At 30.2% G+C, this 21541-nt stretch overlaps 1 protein-coding gene across 1 annotated transcript; it reads left to right on the forward strand.

Moving 5' to 3' along the window:
• The first annotated feature begins 16200 nt into the window (after positions 1 to 16200).
• Positions 16201 to 21153, forward strand: LOC107623870 (ubiquitin carboxyl-terminal hydrolase 4). The gene is made up of 6 exons (XM_016326264.3): positions 16201 to 16581; positions 17562 to 17678; positions 18576 to 18674; positions 19451 to 19639; positions 19724 to 19905; positions 20383 to 21153. Exons 1-6 carry the CDS (start codon positions 16465 to 16467, stop codon positions 20786 to 20788), a joined length of 1110 nt encoding a protein of 369 aa, XP_016181750.1. The 5' UTR covers positions 16201 to 16464; the 3' UTR covers positions 20789 to 21153.
• Positions 21154 to 21541: the final 388 nt, after the last annotated feature.

The following is a 21541-nucleotide window of genomic DNA, read 5'->3' on the forward strand; positions in this document are numbered from 1 at the left end:
GTGACACTTGAGTTATCTAATTCCTTTGTTGATTGATAATTGGAGAGATTGCTAATTGGTTTGGAGTGCACTAAAGCTAGTCTTTCCTTGGGAGTTGGCTAGGACTTGTGGCTCAAGTCAATTCATCCACTTGACTTTCCTTTAATTAGTAAGGGTTAACTAAGTGGTAGCAATGAACAATTCTCATCACAATTGAGAAGGATAACTAGGATAGGACTTCTAGTTCTTACACCTTACCAAGAGCCTTTTTAGTTGTTAGTTTATTTTCATTGTCATTTACATTTCATGTCTCTTATCCCAAAACCCCAAAATACAATCCATAACCAATAACAAGACACTTCATTGTAATTCCTAGGGAGAACGACCCGAGGTTTAAATACTTCGGTTTATAGAATTTAGGGGTTTGTTACTTGTGACAAACAAATTTTTGTATGAAAGGATTATTGTTGGTTTAGAAACTATACTTGCAACGAGAATTCATTTGTGAAATTCTATACCATCAAAAATCCAATCATCACCATCCCCCCTAAATAGTTAGCCTAGCTCCGCCCCTGGGATGAGAGGGAAGAAAGGAAAGAGATACGGACGGGGTGGGGGTTTGGGGGGTTTATTTTTGTTTTTTAATATTATTTTTATTAATTTTAAGGGTAATTTGGTCAAAAAAATAAAATTAAATTAGAAAAAGACAATTTTATAACGTTTTGTAATATTGAGGATGATTTTAATAAGGAAAAAAGTCAGGAACGATTTTGATTTTCACCCAAGACGTTAGGAACGAAAAAAGTACTTAACCCCTCAATTAATTATGAAAGTTTAAGTTGATTCAGTGAGAGGGATTTAGGAATTAGGATTTATGATTTAGGATATAAAATTTAGTAGGATTTATGGTTAAAGATTTAGGATTTGTTGTATATGTATTAGGTTTATGATTAGGATTTTAGATTTATGATTAGGATATAGATGTAGGATTAGGGTTTTAAGTTTACGTTTTAGGGTTTAGGGTTTAAGATTTAGGAGTTAGAGTTTAAAGTTTAGTGCTTAGGATTTATAGTTGAGGATTTAGGAGTTAAGATTTAGAGTTTATGGTTTAGAATTGAGGGTTTAGGATTTCAGATTTAAGTTTTAGGGTATATAGTTTAAGGTTTATGGTTTACGGATTTTGGGTTAGGGTAGAATTTAAAGTTTATAGTGTAGGATTTAGGAGTTAGGGTTTAGCATTTATGATTTAGGATTGAAGGTTTAGGTTATAGGATTTATGATTTGTGGATTATGGATTAGGGTTTAGGGTTTATATTTAGAGTGTAAGATTTAGAGTGTAGGATTTAAGATTTATGATTTAGGGTTTATGATTTAGCATTAATATGAAAGAATAGTTTGATTTTTTTTCTGATACATATAAAAAAGAATATTATTTTGAAAAACAGAATAAAAACACATTATTTATGAAATTAGAATTATCTTTTTACATTTCATGCATTTTGGTCGACTAAAAGGAAACTATGTTACTTCATGTAGTGATTAGTAAAACCTCTCGTCAACCATCCAGTTCGCTGAATAAATAGATGAATTGAGTGTTCTGCAGGCTAGTTTGATATATTTTGATACTTTTACAATCATATTGGTATATTTTTATTTTTTCAATTAATTTGATCTTTCAAGTAATCAAAACAGTTTAAAAAATATGAAATTTTTAAATATAAATTTAAATATATATAATTCAAATCAATGAGTAAAGTTAGTTTGTTAAGAATAGTGGTTTGAAGTAGTTAATTTTTTTGAAAACTAAATAAATATAATTAATTCTATGAGTATAATATTAAGAGAATATTTTTATATTAAATTAAATTAAATTATTAATTTAAATTATATTTAGTTAAAAAATTATATTCTAGTAAATAATTTTTTTATGGAAATAATAAATTTGTTTATTAATATAAAAATTACAAAAATAATTATTTTTATTTATGATAGTTGATGATACTGTTTATAATATATTTTTGTTATTATTATTATTATCATTATTTACTTTTATTCTTTATATCATTATTTTTTGTTATTATTATTATTATAACAAAATTTTCATAGTACAATTTTTTTTTCAAACTATGTATTGCATAATCTAAATAGCGTGCTCTTTCATATTAGTGATGGATGATGGGTCTAGGGCCGGTCCCGAACACTTTAGAGGCTAATTTGGTGTGATTTCATCGAGTTTAGGGCCGGGTATGGGTCTCAAAAATAGACCCGGTCATTATTTCGGGTCGGGTCCGGGCCATAGCTCGGGTCATCCGAAATCGGCCCGATGGCCCGGTCATCATAGATAATTAATATTTTGTGTTATTAGTGATGGATGATGACTATTATTATGTGAAATTTAAGTGTTGTAAACCTTAATATTTTGTGTTATTAGTCATTATATATAAGACTATAAGTTAATATTTTATGTTTAAAATGCATAAGACTTTAGACTAATGCATAATCTTGTGTTATTTGTATTGATTTAAATATTTGGTGTTATTAGGCAATATTAGTATTGATTATGGTTATGCTTTAATTTTAGAGAAGAGTTGGTTCTTATTATATTTTTCTAAGTGAATTTTACCATGTCAAATAATGATTGGAGTCTTGAAAATTTGGATATTTTTACATGCTAACTTACAAGAAGGTATCAAGGTAATATAATGTTAACGGCCCGGTTTTCACCCGGTTTTTACCCGGTATAATCGTGGCCCAAAAGTGTATAGGTTTCATCGGGTCTAGGGTCGAGTTCGGGTCTAACAAATAGGCCCGGTATATATTTCGGGTCGGGTCTGGGTCACATCAAACCCGGTTTCACCCGACCCATGCACACCCCTAGTTTTAATGCTCTTAACTAAGCCTATTTCATGGATTAAATTACCTAAACAAACATGATAGATTATTGTCTTCCAACTACTATGCATCAATCGTTGTCGCCCACTATAGCTACAAGCACACAACGCGTCAAAACCTCCTTCATGCTACCTCATTTCAGCATGTACTGAAAAAAAATACTTTTAGCACGGTAGCATAATCCATGCGGATATCTTGAAGCAGGAGGATCCGGCAATGATTGATTGATGCAATAGAATTGGCCTAGAATTGTGGACCCAACATTGGTATGGCGGTTGAAGATATGGTCATATGACAACAAATATATTGAATGTCTTAGTGTCGTCTTGAAAGGTACACATAACCTACCAATGGCATCACTAGTGAAGTCAGTATATGGGCATTTGGCTAAGCTTTTGTGAGAAAAGAAAAGGAAGTAGAGTTGCAACTCGGAACTGGACAAGAATTTTGTCACACATTAGTTAAGGCAATTGAGAAGAGCCTACAGGCCTCAAGAAATGTACAAGTGGATCTATATAATAGAGGTAGCTATGAATTTTTTGTGGATGAGATTACACCGAGAAGGGTAGAATTGCTTTTAGTAATTGTTGTGTTTCACTATCGGGGCAAATTTGTGACTGTGGTTACTTTTAAGCCCTTCATTATGCATGTCGTCACGTGCTTGCAGCCTGTTCATATTGTAAACTGGAATAGAGGATTTATGTTGATGGCGTGTATCAGGTCAATACTATGTTCAATGTTTACAAGATGGGTTTTTTCTCAACAGATCCATGATGATTTGTTGCTCCCGTACGAGAGTCCTCAGGTTATCCCTGATCTAGGCATGATGCGAGCTTCAGTTGGTCATCTATAATAAATAGCATGGATGATGCTAACCAAGATTGCTCAAAATGATGTGGTTTGTGCAGGCTTCCTAGTCACACAAGGAGACAGCATCCTCAGTGACAGGGTGCTTTGGGTTCTCACAAAGGGAGCGATGTGTAGACTTAGTTTGGTGTATTATTTTCATGTTAGTTTCGTTTGTTAGTTTCATTTGTTAGTTTCCTTTCATATTTCTGTTATGCTCTAGCAATTTGCATCGTTTGTATTCCTATTTTCATGTTGCACTTTTTGTGTTATGTAACTTTTCTTTATCAATGACGTTATTTATGTTGTTAGTGACTTCATGGTTTTTCCATGTTATTTTACTTAGTAATTATGTGGTTTTCTAGTTGTTTTCTTTATTTACGCATACAACTCAAGTTGAATTTAACTCAAAAGTACCATGCATATCAAAAGAAAATACAAGACGAAAGAATTGCAACATAGCTCAAGAGTAACAAATGAACTACAATCTCACAATTAATGAAAATTAGCATAAAAGTAAATAAAGACATGCAAGTATGATCAAGAAAAATAAAAACTATAAATTATGGTTGGAACCAGATATAGAATTTCAAACTTACATCATCTATAGTCAACTTGTCGAGTTTATACCATGTAGTAATGACTCTAGGACCCTTCTCATCTGACGAGGGCTGGAACCTATCCCACCTGAAAGATACATGATGATAACCATTAGACTTAGGAAATAAAATACAATAAACTATTGCAAAATGAATCTCATTCTTAAAAACTACCCACCTTGATGCAAGCGGCCAAAGAATCGTGTCAAACCCTCTAGGGCGGAACGTAAGGAAGCGCAAAAAAAAATTCAAGGTTATAGTAATGTTAGTAGTCCAAGTAAGTTCTTCACATTCCGGTTAGCAATCCTTCATAAATACCTGTACAATCAGGACAAAGTGGCTGATTCGCAACTATATTTTCTAAAACCGTCAAGGTCAGCAACATAAGGCAACCACCTTAGATGAACTCTAGCACTAGACTTGTCCCTGAAAAGTATCATAGGCAACAACGTCATAATGTAACCCCGTGCATAAACCCACACAGTATCTTCTATTGCATTAGGGGGCATGACCTTGAACTTGTTCTGGAACTAGGCATATGATACTATGAACTCATCAATGCATTCATCGAGTGGCTGCTCACCAAATAAATCTTGGAATCATACTCATGCTGGCTTTCCCTTTCTATCAACTGTTCAAAGTTACTCAGACATCCACTAACTGCATGTCCATCTATAGGGAGGTTAAACTGATATGCCATATCCTGTAAAGATATCATGCACTGCCCAAAAGACATGTGAAACGAATGTGTTTCGGATCGCCATGGCTCCACAAATGCATTAATTAGCATCTCATCAAATTTAAACCAATAATCATTTAGCTGGTAACATGATATAACCCAACACTCTCTAAATAAGGCACAATACGATCATCCATTATCATTTTTGTTGCCTACAAACACTCCTTACACATCAAGAAAAATAATGCTCCTTACACATCAAGAAAAACAATTCATAATAGAAACAAATAACATATAATAACATAAATTAAGAAAAATCTATAAACTAAATTATTAATATACAATAACTCAATTAGAAGCCTTTGTTATTATCCTTGATATTTAACGTGAGATTCATAACATAACTCTAACATATATCATATTCATGTAATCACAAAATTCTAAACCTATGATCCAACCAAAATACCAATCTTTGATCCAAAACAAATAACTAATTTAAGTTCATCATGAACAACCTCTAACAAAGAAAGCGAAAAAGCCTTCATTATTATCTCTAATATTAAACGTCAAATTCATAATTTAACAACTCTAACATATATCATATTCATGCAATGACAAAATTTTAAACCTATAATCCGAACAAAATACCAATATCCAAAACAAATAACTAACTTAATTTCATCATGAACAATCTCTAGCAAAAATAAAACACTACACATCAATTACCAATCATTAATGTAATATCTAACTATTATACATTATAAAGAGGAGTGCTAGGGGCAGCAAATTTTGTGATTTATAACCATCAATTAGTCATTATTAGTATTTTTAACAAGTATAATTACCTGTGACATACACGTGATAAGATTGAAATTATAATTTTAAATTATTTTTTTAAAATTAATTTGAATTATAATAATTTGATTAATAAAAAAGTAATATGTTATGTATTATTTTTTTTTAATTTAGTATTAATTAGATTAACTCTAAAATAGTTATTAATCGGTTTTAATAATCTACTTTTTTCAATAAATTAGACATATATACTAAATGTGATCATAAATAATATAGTAATAGTTAAATCCACCAATAAATATATTAGTTATTATCACACTATAAAATAAATTAAATATAAAGGCTATTAGCACTTATAAATCTATAAAATCGCACTATCTTTGTTCGCGTGCAAGGATTTACTTATCAAATAAACTTAAAATATGAACAAAAAATATTTATAAATTGGACCTAGCATCACTTGAAAGAAGAATAATGGAAAATAATCAACTTACCTTATCATCCATGAGAACAATTTCTATGTAAGTCGTCTTGTTATTGTCAAAATTGGATGAGACTTTCCATAATTTTATATATTAATTTTGTTAAATAATTCTCTCTCTCTCTCTCTCTCTCTCTCTCTCTCTCTCTCTCTCTCTCTCTCTCTCTCTCTCTATATATATATATATATATATTATGATAGGTTTTCTTAATATATATACATATACATAAATAAAAAAATATATGAATTATATTTTTTTAAACTCTATGTTACCGGTTATTAAAAATATTAAAATATATGAATCAAAAATATTTATAAAATGGATCTAACATCACTTGAAAGAATCATGGAAAATAATCAACTTACCTTACTATCCATGAGAACCATTTCTATGTAAGTTGTCTTGTTCTTGTCAAATTTGGATAGAACTTTCTATAACCTTATATATTAATTTTGTTACATATATATATATATATATATATATATATATATTAAACGGTAGTTTTTCTTAATATATACACATATACATAAATAAAAAAATATGTGAATTATATTACGGTAGTTTTTCTTAATATATATACATATACATAAATAAAAAATATGTGAATTATATTTTGTTAAACTCTATGTTACCGGTTATTAAAAACATCTAAATCACATATATTAATTATTTTTTTGTTATAATTATTTCATTTTATATATATGATTATTTTATTCTACAATCGTGCAATAATTTTTTATTTTTTATATCTATATATATTCCTCAATTCCGACTCCATTCATACGCATATTAACAGTTTTTTCCTAATAGCAGTGATATTTTAATTTTTTATTTTCCTTTTTTTCACGTATCTTTCTTTTTTTTTAAATAATGATGTTTTAATATTTTTTCTTTTTTTAAATATATTTTTCTTAATAATTACATTACTAATCTGAAATATAAAATGAGAAAGAAAATAAACTTAAAAATAAAAAAAAAATTATATTAAAAAATATAAAAATAATATATTCAAAAAGAATAGTAGTAATATATAAATTGAGTCAACAATTTAAATTTCTCAAAAACTAATTTAATCAAATATCAATATTAGAAATAAATTACTTAAATAATATTTAATCTATTCTAGTCCTTAGACACGTATAGATTAGAGTCATTCTCGTAATGACAACGAACTAAAACAACATCGTAAGTTCGAACATTTGGAATTCGTGCAAATTCAGACCATTTCTTTGTTCTTTGAAAACCTTCTGTATCCCTGATAGAGTTGAATCGAAATTCTTTTTATGGAAAAAGAGTTACGGAGATGGCTTTGATGTGTTGGAGACCAAAATCCGGAAGTCACTATTTATATTTGAGTGTCACACCCATGAAACCCGAAAGACCAAATAAAATAGTATCTCTGGTTTTATTCTCATTTAATTCTAAATCAAAAGTAATAATGACTTATTTAATTCAGCATTTATGATAATAAATGAGATGACCATTATATAAGTCATTTAATATAAAATAGCTTAATTTACGATTATAATTAATATATGTATTGCTCATAAATTAGAAAATAATAATTTCGTAACAAAATATCATTCAATTTGAATTACAATTAATTGATTGATAAAAATTATAATAAATTGTATGATATTTAAAAAATTAACCAAATCAATTAGTTGATATAATTAATTTATTATAATAAAAATGAATTTAATGAGTTAAAAAAATAAATCAAAAAACACCATCAGAAACATGTTACGACAGTTTTATCATTAAGTGCAGAAATTTAATTTTTACATAATAGAATAGATATTTACAGATTATTATATTAAACACAGATTAAAAAAATACACTAAACAAAATAAAAGTATCAATGGTAAAATATAACCTAAAAAATCACTTAAATTCAAAAAGAACCTGTGATGAATTATAATAAATCTATATATGAGAAGTAAAAGTAAAATAAATAATTAAAAATAAAGTAAAAAGAGCAATTAAAAAAAACAAAAGAAGATAGAAAAGATAATGTGTGGAATAGATAAAAAATGTATTGTAATAGAAGATTAATATAATTAATTAATACAAAGGATGAAAGAAAAAAAAATCAAAATACGATCTTATTAAAAAAATTTAAAAAAATATTTTAAAAAAGAACCTATTAATCAACTTTTATAAAAATATTACAAAAAATTTAAATTATCTTTAAATAAAATAATAATACCCTTAAGAATTATTAATCAAAATAAATAAAAAAATTAATATAAAACAAAATCATAAAAAAATGTTAGCAAAATTAAGATAAAAAACAAAAATAAAAAATTACAAATATTTCATTTGAAGTACAAAATAAAAAAAGAGAAAAGGAATATATAAAATAATAAGATAATAATTTGAATTAATTGAGTTCATTTATTTCATTGCTTTATATATTATTTATTAAATAATTTAATATTTATCTCGATCATAATAAATTAGTTATAATTAATTTGGTTTAATGAATCAAACAAAATTTCAAATAAATTAGTTATATTTATCTCACCGCCTCTCATTGCACCGCCATCATCACCTTTCGTTGTGTCTGAGAATGCACTTCTTTCTCCTTTCAAATTTCTTCTCGCCAAGCTGTGCTGTGAAAGTGAAAATGGAGGATTCAATACAATGAGAATAAATCGCAAATGAGTATTGTGATTCTCTAGTTCGCATAAATTGTCTCTCTCCTTTCAGCTTTATGGGAACGAGTAAATCATTCCAAACTTTTGTAGGTTACAATAACACTTGAATCATCCCAGACCTTTGCGTTTTGAGCTTTAAAGCGTTACATACTACACCCTGGCATGATTTATATTCATCTTTGCACGCTCAATATCGTGGGACGAATTATATGCTTCTTAAAAATGAATTTCAAGTATAAATTGTCCTAAGGTGCCATCTTTTACTAATTAACGTAAAGCTCAGTTAACTGGGACGATTTATATAAATATAGAAAAAGGAGATTTACGTATCAGAAATTGATTTAGAGGATTCATGTAATATTGAATCTCTTTTAGCGAAATAAAAACTAGGCTTTTTTGATAACTTTGAGTACTATAAAAATAATTTGCACATATAATAAGTTAGTGACTTAAATGAATATTAATTTAAAAAAATTCATCATCATCACAGTTTTAACTGCGATATTCGAACAGTCATTATATTTTTCTTAGTTCAATTTGACAAAAATAAACTTTTAAAATTTATTTTTCCCATTGGTAGAGCTTTTCAATGGCAATGGGGCCATGCCCCCTCCCCCCACCCCGAAAATGTTTTCTAGCGAAATGAGAACTTTTTCAAAAGTGATGATAAGCTCATTTAGTTGCAATTCTTCTATGCAAAGTCAATTAGATGCATTTGATACTCACATAACCCAATCACATAGTACTTTTTTTTTTATTATGGTACTTTTTTTTATCTTTTTTTTTTTAAGATAGATTGGACCATCCTTAATCCTAGATATTATAACACATTTATACTATACATTCATCCACACAACACTAAAGAATTCATATTCAACACTTTATGCATTTGCCAAAGTTTGAACTCAAATACAACATATTAAAAGGTATATAAGTTTACCAATTGAGTTAGGTCTCAGCTGCAGGTACGTTTTTATCTTAAATTTAACATAATGGCCTTGGATTTTGGGTCGGATATTTTAGCATAATGGTTTTAGACTTTTGTTATTTGGCATGTTATAGTAATGGACATTGATTAATTGCTTAATTTTTTTTTTTCAATTTAATTTAATGTTATTTTATGTTTTATTAATTTTTAAATTAATTTTTTAGATACAAAATTAAAATATTTGATAAGTATTGATGTTATTATATTTAAAGTTTTAATCTTTTAAGTTTTAAACAATTATAATTTCATGTATCATTTTTGAAAATTAGATAATCTTTTATCCATTTAATTTAATATTCTTTTATATTTTATTAGTTCCTTAATTTAATTTTTTATTAGTAAAAAAATTCAAATATTTAATAAGTATACATTTTAATGTTCAAGAAGAAAAAAGTATGTTTTCTACGATATCAACATCTATTAATGATTTCACTACTTCAAAAAATCATAAAAAAAATAATCTGATACAATTTTTAAAAGTTCAAAAGATCATATCTAATGAGTTTGATATTAATTTTTTGGAATGAAATCCTAAAAATAATTTTAAAACAATATCTGCCAAACAGAAAAAAATAAAATTGAAAGAGTTTATCTTAAATGAGATCTATATCAAAAGTATTTAAATAATTATTCTTTATTTAGTACAAAGTAGTTGTATTAAGTTTTTGTTTTGAAGTCTTGAAGTCTTAGCACAAAGTCTCAGTCTTACTATATATAGGTTTAGCTCATGAGTGAAAATTAAGTATTTGATGTACAATTATAACATCAACTTTTCAATACAATTTTACTTATTCAAATTCTTTCTTTGTTTTCTATAGTTCATTTTTGTTTTCTTTCTTCTTCTTCTTCTTAATAATTTGTAATTCAAGAAACTTCACACGGTATCACAAGCTTGAGATCTTTGGTACCTTTTTCAATGGCGTTTATCATTGCTGATCAATCTGCAACCTCTAAACCTCTTCTCTACCCAATTTTAGATAAGCTGACTAAAGATAACTTTGTTACATGGTAGCAACAAGCCTTTTATGTAATTCTTAGTCAGAATTTCCAAGATCATATTCAACTTGCTGCACAACCACCTTAGTTTGCAACACATGCTGATTGAGTTGCAGGCACAATTTTCAAAACATACACAGATTAGAATCTTTAGGATTACAATTTGGGTTCATGGCTTTTAGAATCTATGGATATTTATTTTAGAAATAGTATGGTGCATCATAAGTTAGCCTTTGAAATTGGGAGAAATTACAAGCTCATTTTGCTGCTTCTACTAAAATCAAGTGCAAGCAGTTCAAGCCTCCACTCAAGAACATCAAGAAATTGAATTTTTCTACTTCTGAGTATTTGGCCAAGATCAAGAAGATTGTGGACTCATTAGTAGCTATTGGTTCTCTAATCTCTACTGATGATCATATAGAAGCTTTGTGTGATGAATTCATTGAAGAATTAAAATCTGACATGTATACCATTGGAGAAGAAGAAGCTCTTCTCATCTCTCATGATGATATGTTGGACAAGTTCAAGCGCAATTCTGCTACTACAGCTCAAGTTAATCTTGCTCAATCATTTGCATAAGTTCCAAATGCTTTGTTTTTTTTGTTGCCCACGGTATCCCCTAACCTGACAAGGACTAATCCGTCGCGGATTTGAACTCTATTTAAGGGTTTGCCACTGGCCAATGGGTTGCTGCATGCACAAAATAGGATTCAAACTCCCGAAACGTACTTAAATAGACGAGTGAGCTGACCACTCGACCAACCCAAGTTGGTTAAGTTTCAAATGCCTTTAGTAGAGAAAATTTTGCTAGTAGGAGAGGAAGAGGAGAAATATTTAATAGAGGAGGTTGAAAGACTTAAAACACTTTCAATTCTGCATCTTCATAAATTTCAAATGCTCATTCTTCTTCAAATTCTTTTCACCAACCAACCTCATACCTAACCACACCATCCACCATCTCAGAAGCATAATGGTTTTCAAATTTAGGTGCCTCACACCATTTAACTAATGATCCATCAAATCTTTACTCCTCTACTAATTATAATGGTCTTGATAAACTATATGTTGCCGATTTCACAAGTCTTTAAATTTCAAAAATTGACATGACATTTCTGACAAACTCTCATACAAATAACACTTTTGTTCTTAAAAATGTGTTTCATATTTCAAAGATCACCAAGAATTTAATTAATGTGTCTTAATTTTGTTTGGATAATAATGTTTATTTTGAGTTTCACCCTTTTAATTGTCTTGTGAAATCACAGGTTACCCAAGAGATCCTTTAACAGGGATATTTTAGGAATGACCTCTATTAGTTTCAAGACCTTTTTTTACATAAATTTGCTAAAAACATCTTTGCTTATCATGCTTCTCTCACTCATTGTACTTCTTCTAATAAAATCTGGCATCAAAGGTCGGGCTATCCATCAAATGCCATTGTTAAAGCTGTGATACGATATGGTAATGTTCCTACCAATTCCAATAAAATTGAACCTTTCTTTTGTGTTGATTATTGTCTTGCTAAAATGCACACATTACCATTTTCTGATTCTACTACTAAATATCACTCTCTTCTTGAATTAGTATATGTGAATGTGTGGGGTCATACAAATATTATATTAGTTTTGTAGATGCATTTACTCGATTTACATGCTTATATTTGCTGCAATCTAGAGCTCAAGTCCTTCAAGTTCTAGTTTAATTTAAGAACCTTTTTGAAAAACAAATAGGTTGTTCTCTTAAAGCTTTGCAAACTGACAATGCCAGAATTTTTCTCTACTATCTTTAAGTCTTTTTTGTAGGACAATAAAATTCTTCATAGACCTTCTTACCCCTATACTTTCTGTTAATGAACCTTTAGGCACTATGCCAATTTTAGAAATAGAAATTTAGCTACTAAGAACGAATTCATCTTCACATGATTCTACAACAGTTACCTTGAATCAACACCCCATGATAACAAGATTCGAGGCTGGCATTCACAAGCCTAAAGCTCTTCTTGCTGTCTCTCCTGAACTTGATCTTTTGTACAGAATGTTCCTTCTTCCACAAAACAAGCTTTCACATGTCCTTATTGGATCGATGCCATGAAGGAAGAATATACATCCCTTCTAAGAAACAACACTTGGACCCTCACTACACCACCTCCAAACTCTACAATCATTTGTTGTCGATGGGTTTGTGCTATAAAATGAGCTCCAGACAATTCAGTTTTGAAGTCTGAGGCCAGACTTGCGGCCAAGGCTGTCATCAGTAGTGTGGAGTCGATTTTGATAAGATTTTTATTTCTATCATCAAACCTCCAACTTTGTTCTCACGATCATAGTGGTAAAAATCAAATTGGTGATGAACCAATCAGGTTAGTGAATTATTAGTTTATTGGTTTAATTGATAAATTACTAATTAAACCGTTAAAATCGGTCTTACGTAAATAAAAAATTTAAAATAATTAAAAGTCTAAAATTAAAATTTAAAATAAATATCTTCACTAATATTTTAAAAATAATCAAGTTTTAACAAATTATATTTAATAAGTTATAATTCAGTTATCATTAAATAAATATATAAAATTCTAGTATTTTTTTATAATAAAATTTTTTTAATTTTATTTTCATACTAAAGTAATTATTTTTTATTTCAATAAGTAACTAATTAGTTTATATTTATTATACTATTTTTATTAAAAAATAATATTTAATAAATATCATATAATCATAAAAAGAATAATGATATTGTAATTAATAAAAATATTTGATATTTTTATTTATATATTTTTAATAATATTTATATTAATAATATGAATAATAAAAAATATAATTAATTTAAATATAAGTGAATATAAAATTAAAATAATATTAACAAAATTATTGTATATTTTTATTATATAATTAATAATTAACATATAAAATAATAAGAAATAACATAGTTTCGTGACAAGGAAGCATGCAAAAACAGGCAGATCCAGGTTCAAATTATATTTTCAACAATTTTAAAATTTTTTTAGAACGGTTTGGTTGGACCGATTTTAATTGGTTCTCATTGGTTTTGAAAGATTCTCATCGATTTTAATCCTTAAACGGTCATATTACTAGATTGGATCGGTTGAGCGTTTGATTCACCAGTTTTTCGACCGAACGATCTGGTCCGATTCTTACAACACTGCTCATGATTGCTCTATCAAAACGGTGGTGTTTAAGTCAGTTTGACTTCAACTACGCCTTTCTAAATGGAGACTTAACTAAAATAGAGTACATGTAACAACCTTGGGGCTTTAAATCAGCAAATTCTTCACTTGTTTGTAAGCTAAATAGTGTCATTTACTTGGTACACCAAACTCAAAACTACTCTCTCTCAATTTGGCTTTCAACCTACTTGAGCTGATCCTTCTTTGTTCACAAGATTTACTCATTCCTCTATTGTGTTTATGTTAGCCTATGTTGATGACGTAGTTATTACATGAAGTAATACTTAGGAAGTTAATCAATTAATTTTCAATCTTAATTCTTTATTCTCTTAGAAAGATTTAGGCACTCTACATAGATCTTGGTTTAGAAATTAATGAGCTCCCTTACTCTGAGTTACATATTTCTCAATATATGTGAAGAACCATCTTAATAGGGCTGGCATGCTACAATTGAAACCTATGCCAACACCTATGCTGTCCACATTAAAGCTAACCTCTTCTGATTTAGATTTGTTTGAAGATGCTACTCTTTATCACTATAGGAAAGGGCCTCTAATATGCTACTTTAACCCATCCGAAGATTACTTTTGCAGCGAAATCATGTGAACCAGTTACACAAACCTCTTCAACAACATTGGCTAGCTGTCAAGCGAATTCAAACATATCTCTCAGGTGCAATTTCTTAAGGTCTTTATTTAACAGAGTCTTGACTTCAGAATCCTTGCTTTGGCAAATAACCTTGATGATCGAAGATCAACAAGCAGCTACTACATGTTCTTAGGCTCTAATCCAGTAATTTGGTTTAGTAAAATCAAGTTTCAGTGAATAGTTCTCCACAGAGGCTGAATTTTGACGTTTGAAAAATACATCAGCAAATGTTGTTGACTTAAGAATCATCTAAAAGAATTGCACATTCCCCCTCCAATTCCTCCAACGGTGTTTTGTGACCACCTCGGTGCAGTTTATTAGCTGCAAACCTAGTTCTACGTAGTAGAAGTAAACACTTTGAGGTGGTGAATCTTCACTTTACTAGAGATAAAGTCAATAAGAAGCAATTGTTTGTAGTACATATCCCCTCAACCTTACAATTAGTTGGCATCCTCACTACATCCCTCTTTTTTGCAAGCTTTGATCGATTTAGAAGCAAACTCAGAATCCAATCCTTAGATGTCTTGAGTTTGAAGGGGGTTGTTAAGGATATACAAAATCCAAAACAGAAACTGAAAGTAATAGAAAATTTTGAGAGTCTTAAAGATAGTTGTAGTGGTTAATTTTCTATTTTGATGCCTTGAAGTCTTAGTACAAACTCTCAGCCTTATTATATGTAGGTTTAACTTGCGAGTGAAAGTTAAATATTTGATGTACAATTATCGCATAAATTTTTCAATATAATTTCACTAACTTATTCCTGCTCTTCTCTCTATAATTCAATTCTATTTTCTATCTTCTTCTTAAATAACTTGTAATTCAAGAAACTTCACACAAAGTAGTAAGAAATATCATACAAAACTTATTCTTATACTTGGGCTTAATCTAGAGTTTGGTTGTCACATTTATTTTAATGTGCTCTCGTGTTTCATTATGTTTTTTTGCTGATTCTATTGGCACAACTCTTCTAAGAGTTTGTCTCGGTATAGTTTCAATTTTTCTAGGCATTAATCTTGTTGTTCATAAAAAAGAGTTCGAAAAGTATTTCTAAGTCGCATTAACATTTGCCTTATAATTTTTCAAATAGATGTTATTTAATATTAATATTTTTCTAAAGTAAAAACTCAGGTACAGTCAATTTTACATAAAGTTGATAGTCGAAAACAATTAAATAATTTAATTAATTTGGCTAAAATTTTATAAACTTTACCTAAAATTTGCACTTGAGTTTTCAATTTTGCCTTTTTTATGTTTTGTAAGTTATAAAATAATTTAAACTTATAATTAATTAATAATAATTGTATTTTCATATAAATAGTAATATTGAGAATTTTAAAAGCATTTGTTCTCGTATTTTATGATTCTCTTATTTTATTTACCATAAAAAAAGAGAAGAAAAAAAAAAAAAAAAAAAAACAACAGAAAGCCAACGTTGTTCTCTGCATTTTCTCTATTTTTAGCTCAATATTTTTTGGTAGTCCATGTGCGTGCATTCGCTTCCTCGAACGAAACCCTTGTTTTCTGACCTGCTTCTTCTCATTATTATTCTTCTTCTTCCTGTAGCCAAAACGACGCCGTCCCGCTTGGTTCTGCAGACAAACCCTAAAGATTTGAAAACCAGAGAGAGAGAGAGAGAAATTGGCATTTGGCATTGATGGATTGGTGAGTTGAATCGAACAAGAAGATCCAAGTGAGAGTGATCGGTTTGACGCGGTGATGGGTGCTGCGGGTTCCAAGCTCGAGAAGGCTCTCGGTGACCAATTCCCTGAAGGTGAACGTTACTTCGGCCTCGAGAATTTCGGCAACACTTGTTACTGCAACAGCGTTTTGCAGGTCATGAATCCGATTAATTTTCTTCTGTTTGTTCCTTTACTCTGTGTTTTGGTTTGTCACGTTGGAATTCCATCTTACACATGAAAAGCACGATTTTTTCTATCCAGGGAGGTTGATTTAGGCTTCTTTGTTATCTATAGACATTTTGATTCTTCAATGTTCATTAGTGCATATAGATTGTTATAATAGATTGTGAGAGGTTATCGATTAAGGGAAACGGATCCAGGATAATGTATTATTTTTGGTTCAGTTTGATTGAATTTTACCAACGAACAAAAAAGATGTGCATTGACATAAAAGATTAAAACTTTTACTTGTTCATTGGGAGAGGTTATTACTTTTAAAAGGAAATGCGGAGAATCTAATTGAAAGAGAGATAGGGAGATGTTTGAGGTTTGTCATATATCACAGCTTTGGAAGTAAAATTTATGAATTGATGGGAAGAATTCAAGTGACTCTCCATTAATTAAGCAAATGCTTTATATACAAGGTGTTTTCACAGTCTGGAATTTGAGGAATATAACTGACTATCTAACTAACTATAATGGTTTTTCAAATACTAACAAACTATCAAAATACAAGCTTAGTTCCTTGGACTTGTTGAATTTAAGCAGTCCTCTTTTATGGATGCGGAAAAATTGATTTGTCGAAGTTTCTTTTTCTGATGTTTATTATATCCAATGTAGCTATTTGGTTTGCCAATTTGAATTGTCTGCATCCGAGGTACGGTGGCTTAATAGCGAAGCTAATTAACTGTTCTGACTATTTGAAAGGGTACAGTAGCATAATGTCAGCTCGTAGGGCTTTCAGAATAGCCAGGCAGAGATCACTTGGTTTATCTGAACTTTTGGCTTGGTGTAGAGTTATTTTAAACCTGAAAGAATGTTGTTTGGATACTCAATATCTGTTGAGAATTCCCATTTAGATTCCTAATATTTTCTTTAGGTTCTTTGCTGATAAAGTGTACCTCCTTTATACAGGCACTGTACTTCTGTGTCCCATTTCGTGAACAATTGTTAGATTATTATGCAAATAACAAAAGCATGGCGGATGCAGAGGAAAATCTTTTAACTTGCCTAGCTGACTTATTTTCACAGGTAATGACTTAATGAGCGTAGAAAATTCTTGGTCTTTCTTGAATGAAACCACTATATTGATTGACTTGAGCATGATTTAGCATCAGAGGATTTGTATTCTTTTCACTGATTTTAAGAAAGGAACACATGTTGGGGTTACTTGAGTATCATTTGCAATAACAACCTTATACTCCATCAGCATCAACTATTTCTGGGGCCCTCTGTCATGCTATAAAGAAATTCATAATTCATATTCTTAGTAGTTAGAATCAAACTTGAACACCAGGAATTCATATAAAGATTTTTCTTATTTTTGTCTATATGTTGAGGAACAAAAAAAAGCTCCCTGCACACCAAAATAGCCACCAAATATGTGTATATTTACATGTGTTGTTTTATACATTTCAATACATTTTTCATATTTCAACATGTATTCTATACGGATGGCTGAATGGTGACTGAATTTTTGTGTACATATAGCATGGTTGATCGAGAAAACATGCGGTTTTGACCTAGAGAGCTGCATGCATCCGTTCAGTTGTTCCTTATAAAGAACATTGTGTCTATCTGCAGATCTAGTAAAGTTGATTAAGAAATGACCTATGTTTAATTTGTATCCCTAGTTTAACATTTATTGCCATTGGCTGTTTTTCTTCTGAGATATGAGAGATTGGCAGAGGGTTTGCTTCAATATATTTATGGTACATTCTATAGTAAATATGTTTTTGTCTATCTCTACATTTTGTTCATTTCTATTGATATGTAAGGACTTGGTAGATGTGATTGCATCATGCATGCATGTCTAGGTGTGTTTTGTTGGATGCTTCAGTATATAAGCCCTGTGCCTGTGAAATGGACAATTGCTTGAATGCACTTGTCTGCTTCATTTTCACTTAACATACAATTCTTTTGCTGTAGATAAGTTCCCAAAAGAAGAAAACTGGTGTGATTGCTCCCAAAAGATTTGTACAGAGGTTGAAAAAACAAAATGAACTCTTCCGCAGCTATATGCACCAGGTATGTGTTTAGACGGTCAAGAATGAACCAGAAGTCAAAGGATGATTAATCTAGAGATATATATGTGACTGTAAGAACATGGAATGTCATTTTGTGCATACAGGATTTTTGGCTTTTATATTTAAGGAAGACGCCATGCATACTGTGTTCATTTTGTAAATGTCCCTCTTTAGTTGCTTCTGATTAGTTAATCTTAGTAAAGGATGCTGTAATCTCTTTACTCTTTATTATAGTTCTCTAGATATATCACTAGTTAGATCTGGGTTACCCTTGCTAGTCACTTTGTCATTCTTGACAGTAAAATGATTTTAGAGTTATAGTTAAACTTGAAAGCAACATGTTGAACTGGGAATTCTTTTGACTATATCATAAGATGATGACCTGTTAAAATGATCACGGCCAGACATATTTTCCCTCTGTAGAAAAGTAGATAAACATGAAGATCTGTAGTTGAATTGATACATGTTCATGTTTCTATTGGTTAGTATATAGGTTGTGCGAAATGTAATAATTTCAAATCTATATATGGCAGCTAGGCTGCATAATGGCAATTTGATAAGTTCAAACAAGGTTGTGTGCCTCAATTTGTTTATAGACATCTCCTTCCTAATCTTAGTTCTCTACAAGAGCATGGCATTATTTATTTATCAAATGTGATGTTATTTCTCTACTAGACTCAATATACTGTTTGTTGCATGATGTTTCATATTTGTCCTATTCTCTAGGGAAAGTAATTTTAAAGCAGTACTATCATTGTGACTTTATCATTTTGGTAGGATGCCCATGAATTCTTGAACTTTTTGTTGAATGAACTTGTCGACATTTTGGAGAAAGAGGCCCAGTCTGCAAAAGATGATCAAGATCCATTACCGCCTTCTGAAAAGGTTGCAAATGGGCCTATAGCTGGTCCAGTTAATGGCACCAAGAAAGAGCCTTTAGTTACTTGGGTTCATAAAAACTTTCAGGTGACCTTGATCTGCCCATTTAATGTTTTCATTTATTCATGTTGCTTGCTCCAGCAGTGAAAATTATCGTAAATTTGTCTGCAGGGAATACTCACCAATGAGACAAGGTGCCTACAATGCGAAACAGTGACTGCTAGGGATGAAACCTTTTTTGACCTGAGCCTCGACATTGAACAGAACAGTTCAATTACAAGCTGTTTGAAAAACTTCAGTTCAACAGAGACATTAAATGCCGAAGATAAATTTTTTTGTGACAAATGCTGCAGGTATATAGCTTTTCATGGCACAGATTATGTTTAGTATTATGAGAAGAGCATACATGTTATTTGTGTGTGTGTGTGTTGAAAACAGTAGCTGATATTTTTTTTGTGTGAACTCTTCTGAAGGTAAATTGGGAGTTCAACCATTTCCATTTGAGTGCATTGCTGAGTCATGCTACTTCTTGTTTGATCAATTTTTCTGTGTAGAGTTGTTTAAACGGCTTAATTTATTTGGCTCCTTTTGCTAGAAAATAAGTTGGCATCTGTTTTTTGCCTATACCATAAAGTATCCTGGTTTGGGATATATGGTTGTGATCTAACATTATGAGAGAAAAATCAAAGTACCAAACCAAGACAAGTTCACCTTCCTTTGAAAATAGATATTTATCTTAAAGTGTGTAAAATGTAAACATTATCTGCTTTAATTTTGTGTCCTTTTACTGTTCTGGTAATGAAGTTGCAATTTTCCTCTTGTCATGTTAGTTTGCAAGAAGCTCAGAAGAGGATGAAGATAAAGAAACCACCTCAAATCTTGGTCATCCATCTAAAACGGTTTAAGTATATTGAACAGCTTGGCCGCTACAAGAAGTTATCTTACCGGGTTGTCTTCCCCCTTGAGCTGAAGCTGAGTGATACCGTTGAAGATGCAGACATTGAGTATTCTCTGTTTGCAGTAGTTGTCCATGTTGGTAGTGGCCCTAACCATGGCCATTATGTTAGCCTTGTGAAAAGCCATAACCACTGGTTATTTTTTGACGACGAAAATGTTGAGATGATAGATGAGTCAGCCGTTCAGACATTTTTTGGGTCATCACAGGAATATTCCAGTAATACAGACCATGGTTACATTTTGTTCTACGAGAGCACAGCCTCTGGTCACAAGAGTTAGATGGAGGAGTTTTTTTAGATACCTGAATCATTTGAACTTGTCTCTTTTTCCTCTGTCTTCTGTTTATTGTTAATTAATTTTCTTTTTTCTTTTTTTTTTTAAAACCATTTTCCCATTCAACCTGTTTGAGGAGTTGTTATTCATCCTCGATAGGATAAGGGTTGTGAAAATGTATACTTAAATTGATGGAATGTACAGTGGATAGTGGAAGCATGGTTTTTTTTCCCTTCCCACAATAAGAGTAGATAGAGCAGTATATATATGGCAAGAGAGTATTTCACGGACCATGTATTCATGGTATCAAATGTTTAATCGAACATTAGATACACAATTCACAATTCAATGGCAATTTCAACTCATGGTAATTTTTCTGTATTACAATAGTTTGCTAGGGTCTTGTCTCATCAATAAAATCTATCTACCCGGTAATCGTTATCTAGTGACTAGAATGCAGGGATAATAGCTTTATAAGTTTATCCAAAATAAATCGATGCAGGGCTTCAGCTCCATCTCCACTTGGCATCACTTCTCAATTTTAATGCGAAATTATTGAAGCAACTAAAACCAAAACTTACCTATAGATTAAAAATTTATAAAAGAGGGTATCTAGGAACTAAACAAATGAGTTAGTTTACTTTTATCAACATTGCTACTCATCTTTTAAATACTATTCTTCACTCACTCGGCCTTTAAATCTAACATTTTATTATTTTATTTTTTAATTAATCATAATTTTTATTTTTAAGAAACTAC

This window comes from Arachis ipaensis, chromosome B10 (assembly GCF_059453495.1).
Source record: "Arachis ipaensis isolate K30076 ecotype BB chromosome B10, ASM5945349v1, whole genome shotgun sequence".
Lineage (NCBI taxonomy): Eukaryota > Viridiplantae > Streptophyta > Magnoliopsida > Fabales > Fabaceae > Arachis > Arachis ipaensis.